General features: G+C 47.3%; 1 protein-coding gene across 1 annotated transcript in view; it reads left to right on the top strand.

The window, feature by feature from the left end:
* Positions 1 to 802: 802 nt before the first annotated feature.
* LOC112072226 (phosphatidylinositol-3,5-bisphosphate 3-phosphatase MTMR4-like) overlaps positions 803 to 8734 on the top strand; it is a 16337-nt gene continuing 8405 nt past the window's right edge. Inside the window, exons 1-2 of the mRNA XM_070439709.1 lie at positions 803 to 953; positions 5619 to 5747. Coding sequence (XP_070295810.1) covers positions 869 to 953; positions 5619 to 5747 — 214 coding nt within the window. The 5' untranslated portion in view covers positions 803 to 868. The remainder of the gene's footprint in view (positions 954 to 5618; positions 5748 to 8734) is intronic.

The raw sequence follows: 8734 nt of genomic DNA, 5'->3' as shown, positions 1-8734 counted from the left end.
GCACTACTACCAACACAACACTATCTACACACCACTACTACACACACTACTACCACACAACTACCACACACACTACTACACACACCATACTACACCCACACTACACACACACTACCACACCAACACTACCTACACACACACTACTACACACACACACACTACACACTACACACACTACTACACACACACTTACTACACACTACACACACTAACACTACCACACACTACACACACACTACTACACACACTCACTCACACACTACACACACACACTCACTACACACACACACTCCACTACACACACACACCACTACTACACACCACACACACACTACTACACACAACTACTACACACACACTAACACCACACACACTACTACACACACTACTACACACACACACCATACTACACACACACAACACACACCATACTACACTGAGTTGTCAACCGTGATGGACAGGTCTTGGAGCGCAGCAGGCCTTCCCCGGTGGAAGAGAAGCTCTGCCTTGTCGAGGTTGAGCTTGAGGTGGTGGGCTGTCATCCAAGCTGAGATATGTGTCGCTACCTGGTGTGTCAGAAGGGGGGGGGGGGATGAGGAAGAACACACACACACACTGGCACATTCCAGTTATCCTCACCATACCCAGCCTATGGACCAACACATTCCAAACACATGACTAATGTGGTTGACCTGCTCTGTTTTGTGACGCACGTTTACTGATGGTTAGTCCCCTCTCCTGCCGTCCTACCAGACACCAGAGGAACGGGCAGTGATCGCCCGCTGCAAGCCAGCCAGAGATCAGCTGGGTGGGCTGAGGAACACAGAGGATGAGTACCTGGTAAACATCCATCGCCAAGGCCTGTCTGATGGACCCCGGAACAAGGTTACCTGTGGGCCCCAGCCTGCAGCCAGCCCCGAGGGAAGGGCCAGACAGCTCTGACAGCGACTTCGTAAGGATGGGATCTGAGTTTAGTCTTTATTTATTGACCTGAGGAAGTAACACTGCATCAACGTGCATTATACCAGCAGGCTTTAAGTTAGGTGGATACCAGCCTTCACTTGACAAGTTACAGACAGAGAAGACATTCTCATCAACAGCAATAACCTGGGGTGAGGACGAGAGGGAGAGGAGAGGAGAGGAGAGAGGAGGGAAGGGAGAGGAGAGGGAGAGGGAGAGGGAGAGAGGGAGGAGAGGCCTAAGACCAACACATTCCAAACATGGCTACGTGTTGACCTGCTCTGTTTTTGGGACGTCTGGTTACTGGATGGTGAGTGGAGTCCAGGATCACGCTGAGGTTATTGGAACTGTGGTAGAGGGACACGGTGGTAGCGGGTGAGGACCTGAGTGAGTAGCGGTAGAAGAGTGGATAGCGTGGTAGAGGACACTGAGTGAGTAGCGTGGTAGAGGGACCTGATGGAGTAGCGTTAGAGGGACACTGAGTGGATAGCGGTAGAGGGACGATGAGAGGTGAGCGTAGCGTAGAGGGACACGTGGAGTAGAGGGCCTGAGCGAGTAGCGTGGAGAGGACACCTGAGTGGATAGCGTGGTAGAGGGACACTGAGTGAGTATAGAGGACCACTGAGTGAGTAGCGTGGTAGAGGACACTGAGTGGAGTAGAGGACCCTGAGCGATAGCGTGGTAGAGGGACACTGAGTGAGTAGAGGGACCCTGAGCGGAGTAGCGTGGTAGAGGGACACTGAGTGAGTAGCGTGGTAGAGGGACACTGAGTGGAGTAGAGGGACACTGAGTGGAGTAGCGTGGTAGAGGACACTGAGTGGAGTAGAGGACCCTGAGTGGAGTAGCGTTCACTTGACAAATTAAAACTGTAAATCTCACAGCGTTGTCCTTAGCACTTGTTCCCCGTCTGTTTCCCCTCAGTGGGAATGGGAGACGGGATATGTGGAATGGGAGACGGGATATGTGGAATGGGAGACGGGATATGTGGAATGGGAGACGGAATGTGGAATGGGAACGGATAAGGTGGAATGGAGACGGGATAGGTGGAATGGGAGACGGATGGTGGAATGGGAGACGGGATAGGTGGAATGGGAGACGGATAGGTGGAATGGGAGACGGGATAGTGGAATGGAGACGATATGTGTAACTAACTGCTGCAGATTCAGCTCGTTCATTTTGCTCTGACCCAAAAAACAACCCCAATTAGGTTGATGAGAACTAGTACCCGAACTGACAATGAAGACGTAAGTGCCTGGAATTGTGCCGTTCTCAATTAGTACATTCACATTGGCTTGCAATTCTGGTTCGCGGCACACACACACACACACACACACACACACACACACCACACACACACACACAATGTGCAGGGGTACAGGTTAGTAATGAGACTATATACAGGGGGTACCGGTACTGAGTCAATGTGCATGTGCAGGGGTCCTACCTCCCCCGAGTTAATCCACCACCGTCGCCTACCTCCCTCGAGTTAATCCACCACCCTCGCCTACCTCCCCCGAGTTAATCCACCACCCTCGCCTACCTCCCCCGAGTTAATCCACCACCGTCGCCTACCTCCCCCGAGTTTCTGCTCTCTTTCCCAGATGATAAAGCTCACACACACCAAAAAACAGCATTGCCTGATGGTTGTTCCTCAAAGTAATAAAAACAAGGGAAACTAAGTAGAAGCGAGGCTCTAGAGGTGGTATCGGGAACAGATTACGGAGGGGGGAGGAGGAGGGGGAGAGACGTCACCCTCTCCCGGTGATCCCCCTGTCAAATGGGACGTCGTTAAAATAACAAACTGGAAGAGTTAGCGACTACATCTGAAGAGGTCTTTAGGAGAACTAGTTTCTAATCTGCTTTACAGAAACGTGGCTCAAGCAGGACGATATTGATGTGAAAATGTTGATGGATACACTGTCATTGGAGCAGATGGAGACAAAACAACGTCGCATAAATCAATAGGCTGGGGGGAAAGGGCCATGTATCTTTGTAGATAATACTTGGGCCATGCAGTGTAATGTGATTGAAATGTGCATCAGAGACGATGAGATTCTCCTTGTATCATTCACGTCATTCTATCTACCATGCGAGTTTGGAAAATTACCATTATTCTGGTCWATGTGCCTGGATTTAACCATAAGGAAGCTGCTGACAGGATTACAGACTGTTTCAATGCTGCGTTTTCACAATCAACTGACCAGACAGTATTTGTGCTTGGGGATTTTAATAGGCACTCTTTCTCCGCGCACCTCCCCACTGCAACATTACGTCACCTCGCTCAACTCGTGTCCTGGATCAGTGCTATGGCAATGTAGAGGACGCATAGATGGCGATGTGCAAAGCACCCATTTGGAAATCAGACCATCTCCTACCGAGAGGCAGGTGATAACGTGAAAAACCCCGTAGAGAAATCTATTCAGGTATGGAAAGAGGAGAGTAGTGAGGAGCTCAACGATTGCTTTGATGTCACAGACTGGGAGGTGTACTTTTGGCTCGTGCAGGGATCCCCACGAGTTGACAAGACAGCATGACATCATACATCCAGTTCTGTGAAAGATACTGTCATTTTAACACACACAAAAAAACTGTCAAGAGTATTTCCCCAACAACAAGCCTTGGGTGTCTTAAGGACTTGAAAATGTGCTTCAATGAAAATACGTTTTTTTCATTCCTCAACGGAGATACTGATGCTGTAAAGGAAACTAATTCAGGTCAAAAAAAATATGGAAAGCAAAAACAAAATMTCAAGGATAAAGTGGAGCAGAGGTTCTGTACAGGCAATCCAAGACAAGCATAGGACGGCTCTTAATGCAATGGAGGGAAGAGAAAAGAAAAGAGAGGTCAATAATATGGCAGACTGTTCATCCTTTGTAAACGACCTAAACTGTTTTTATGGAAGATTTGAAACCGTTGATTTTTAAAGACGAATGTAAACAAATATGTGAGATTATCCCCAAATCCTCTCTTGTCCTGATAACAGAGAACGAGGTGGCCTCATGCGTGTTAAATATTAAGCCACACACACGCACCGGGCCCAGACTACGGGGCAAAGTACTGAAGGTCTGCGCCAACCAGCTCAAGGGAGTCTTCACACGACTGTTTCAACTCCTACTGAGCACCTGCACAGTGCCACACTCCTGGAAGGTGACGACCATTGTGCCCAAGAAGTTCAAGGTGCCAAATCACCAAAAGCAGATCAACTGGACCTGTTAGTTTGCCTTGAAGGCACAGAGGGGGGACTGAGGATGCTACTCTGACCTTGGTGAACATGGTGGCTAGTCACCTTCAACATGCTAATTCATATCATGGTACAGTCCAGTGAGGGTCATGGAGCCTGTGTAAGGACAGTCAGCAGGTCCAGTCCAGTGAGGGTCATGGAGCCTGTGTAAGGACAGTCAGCAGGTCCAGTCCAGTGAGGTCATGGAGCCTGTTGTAAGGACAGTCAGCAGGTCCAGTCCAGTGAGGGTCATGGAGCCTGTGTAAGGACCACGTCAGCCGGTCCAGTCCAGTGAGGGTGCATGGAGCTGTGTAAGGACAGTCAGCCGGTCCAGTCCAGTGAGGGTCATGGAGCCTGTGTAAGGACAGTCAGCAGGTCCAGTCCAGTGAGGGTCATGGAGACAGTCAGTAGAATATAATATGAGGGTCAATGCAGGTAGTCGGGGTAACCATTTAATTAATTATTCAGCAGTCTGATTTTATTTAACCTTTTTATTTAACTTGGCAAGTCAATTAAGAAAACAAAATTSCTATTTACAATGACGGCCAAACCCGGACGACGCTGGGCCACTATGGGACTCCCAATCACGTCCGGATGTGATACAGTGTGGATTCGAACCAGGGACTGTAGTGACACCTCTTGCACTGAGATGCAGTGCCTTAGACCACTGCTTGGTGGCAGTTGGAGGCAGGCAGTTGGAGGCAGGCAGTTGGAGGCAGGCAGGCAGTCGGAGGCAGGCAGTCGGAGGCAGGCAGGCAGTCGGAGGCAGTCGGAGGCAGGCAGTCGGAGGCAGGCAGACGATCCTAAGATTCTAAGATGAACTTAGCCTTAAGATGCTATTGGGAATCCAGGCCCTAGTCTTTCTGTGAGAAAGACTACCGATCACCGTCCCCTAGCGATGTTTGTTGCCCGTCGTCGTGGTGGCTGTTACTAAGCAGTGTTGCAGTGGTCATCATCAGAAGGAGATATTGATTTTCTCCAGGGGACGAGCTGAGCCAGCACTATCGATCATCACGCCCGTGTTCCTAACCCCCTCTCTCTGTCTCTCCCCCTCTCTCCGTCTCTCCCTCTCTCTGTCTCTCCCCCTCTCTCTGTCTCTCCCCCTCTCTCTGTCTCTCCCTCGCTCTCTCTCCCTCTCTCCGTCTCTCTCCGTCTCTCCCTCGCTCTCTCTTCCCTCTCTGTCTCTCCCCGCTCTCTCTCTGTCTCTCCCCCGCTCTCTCTCCCTCTCTCTGTCTCTCCCCCTCTCTCCGTCTCTCCCTCGCTCTCTCTCCCTCTCTCTGTCTCTCCCCATCTCCCCCTCTCTCCCAACTCGCCATCTCTCATTCTCTCTACCTGTCGTCTATCTGCGCCATCCATCTCTTTTTCTCTCCCTCCCTCATTCTGTGTCTACCTGTCTACCCCACCACTAAATCTAAATCCTACTCTCTCCCTCCCTCAGACTCCTCTCTGACAGGATGCCCAGGCCCTGATGCCAACACTGCGCCACAAAAGCTTCTTATCCTCGATGCTCGTTCCTACACCGCCGCAGTGGCCAATCGTGCCAAGGGAGGTGGCTGTGAGTGTGAAGGTCAGTATACAGTGGATGGATGTTGCCTCCTTACCTGGTTGTTTTGTCAGGCACCATACTTACATATGTCTCCTCTTTGTGCCTCCTAGTGGAACAGAGAGAGAGGTGTTACATCACCCCATCCTGTGATTGTATTTCCTCTAAGAGCTCCTGTTATGAACCAGTCACATGTCTGGTTGACCTTCAGAACCCGTCAGTCTGACAGACTCGTGTGTTCTGAGCTGAGAGACAGCTCACCGATCAGGTTATCTAGGGGCGGGCAGGTAGCCTGACGGTTGAGAGCGTTGGACCAGAAACCAAAATGTCGCTGGATTGAAATCCCCATGCCGACTAAAAAATAAAAAAATAAAAAAAATCTGTCGCTGTGCCCTTGAGCTCTTAACCATAATTGCTTTTGTAAGTCTCTGGATAATCTGCTAAATGGCTAATATGTAAATGTAACAGTATAACTTTACGTCCGTCCCCTTGCCCCGACCCGGGCGCGAACCAGGGACCCTCTGCACATATCAACAACAGTCACCCACGAAGCATCGTTACCCATCGCTCCACAAAAGCCAGAGCAAGGGGAACCACTACTTCAAGGTCTCAGAGCAAGTGACGTCACCGATTGAAAAGCTATTAGCGCGCACCACCGCTAGCTAGCTAGCCATTTCACATCCGTTACATAAATGTACATGTTGACAGTCCCTAAGCAGCAGAGAGAAATCGTACTTTGTGTCTGCAGAGTATTAAAACCCCATGTGACTGATATTTTGTGCGTTCCTGGGTGTTTCAGAGTACTACCATAACCGAGGTCTGATTTATGTTTACACTGCATTTGTAAAGTATTCAGACCCCTTGACTTTTTCCACATTTTGTTAAGTTACAGCCTTGTTCTAAAATGGATTAAAATTGTTTTTTTCATCAATCTACACACAATACCCCATAATGCAAAGCAAAAACAGGTTTTATAATTTTTTTCTACGTAAAAAAAAAAGTTATGTAAATGTGATATTTCCATATTATTTAATAAGTATTCAGACCCTTCACTCAGTACTTTGTTGAAGCACCTTTGGCAGCGATTACAGTCTCGTGTCTTCTTAAGTATGACGCTACAAGCTTGGCGCACCTGTATTTGTGGAGTTTCTCCCATTCTTCTCCTCAGATCCTCTCAAGCTCTGTCAGGTTGGATGGGGAGCGTCGCTGCACAACTATTTTCAAGTCTCTCCAAAGATGTTCGATGGGGTTCAAGTCCAGGCTCTGGTTGGGCCACTCAAGGACTTTCAGACTTGTCCCGAAGACACTCCTGTGTTGTCTTGGCTGTGTGCTTAGGCTGTTGTCCTATTGGAAGGTGAACCTTTGCCCCCATTCTGAGGTCCTGAACCTGCTCCAGAGCGCTTTCATCAAGGATCTCTCTGTACTTTTCTCCGTTCATCTTTCCCTCGATCCTGACTAGTCTTCCAGAAGGATAACCATCTCCACAGAGGAACTCAGGAGCTCTGTCAGTGACCATCGGGTTCTTGGTCACTTCCCTGACCAATTCCTTCCTGTCACACACACACCCCCCCCGCCACGCTGCAGACATTTTTTGGTACCCTTCCCCAGATCTGTGCTTCGACATGATCCTGTCTCGGAGCTCTACAGAAAATTCCATCGACCTCATGGCTTGGTTTTTGCTCTGACATGCACTGTCAACTGTGGGACTTTATATAGACAGACAGGTGTGTGCCTTTCCAAATCATGTCCAATCAATTGAATTTACCACAGGTGGACTCCAAGTTGTAGAAACATCTCAAGGATGATCAATGGAAACAGGATGCACCTGAGCTCAATTTCGAGTGTCATAGCAAAGGGTTTGAATACTTATGTAAATAATGTCTTTTTTTATTTATTTTTTTATCAATGTGTTCCCCAAAAATGTTTTAACTGTTTTTGCTTTGATATTATGGGGTATTGTGTGTTTTTATTTAATCCATTTTGGTATAAGGCTGTAACGTGATGGATAAAATGAAGGAATTATGTATGTTTCAGAGTACTACCCTAACTGTAGTATAATGATGTATGTTTCAGAGTACTACCCTAACTGTAGTATAATGATGTATGTTTCAGAGTATTTCAGAGTACTACCCTAACTGTAGTTATAATGAGTATGTTCAGAGTACTCCCCTAACGGTAGTATAATGATGTATGTTTCAGAGTACTACCCCTAACTGTAGTATGTTTCAGAGTACTACCCTAACGGTAGTATAATGATGTATGTTTCAGTATACTACCCTAAACTGTCGTATGTTCAGAGTACTACCCTAACGGTAGTATAATTATGTATGTTTCAGAGTACTACCCTAACGGTAGTATAATGATGTATGTTTCAGAGTACTACCCTAACGGTAGTATAATGATGGTATGTTTCAGATACTTCCCCTAACTGTAGTATAATGATGTATGTTTCAGAGTACTCCCCCTTAACTGTAGTATAATGATTGTATGTTTCAGAGTACTACCCTAACTGTAGTAAATAGAGATGTATGTTTCAGAGTACTCCCCTAACGGTAGTATGTTTACAGAGTACTCCCCTAACTGTAGTATAATGATGTATGTTTCAGAAGTACTACCCTAACTGTAGTATAATGATGTATGTTTCAGAGTACTACCCTAACGGTAGTTAATGATGGTATGTTTCAGAGTACTACCCTAACTGTAGTATAATGATGTATGTTTCAGAGTACTCCCCTAAACTATAGTATTAACCATGTATGTTCAGAGTACTCCCCTAACTGTAGTATGTTTCAGAAGTTACTACCCTAACTGTTATAATGATGTATGTTTCAGCAGTACTACCCTAACAGTAGTATAATTATGTATGTTTCAGCCAGTACTACCCTAACGTAGTTACTAATGATGTAGTTCAGAGTACTCCCTAACTGTAGTATAATGATGTATGTTTCAGAGTACTCCCCTAACTGGAGTATGTTTCAGAGTACTACCCTAACGGTAGGTTATAATTGATG

This window comes from Salvelinus sp. IW2-2015, unplaced genomic scaffold, assembly GCF_002910315.2.
Source record: "Salvelinus sp. IW2-2015 unplaced genomic scaffold, ASM291031v2 Un_scaffold1859, whole genome shotgun sequence".
Lineage (NCBI taxonomy): Eukaryota > Metazoa > Chordata > Actinopteri > Salmoniformes > Salmonidae > Salvelinus > Salvelinus sp. IW2-2015.
Note: the sequence above shows the minus strand (reverse complement) of the source record. Positions and strands in the feature narration are given on the sequence as shown.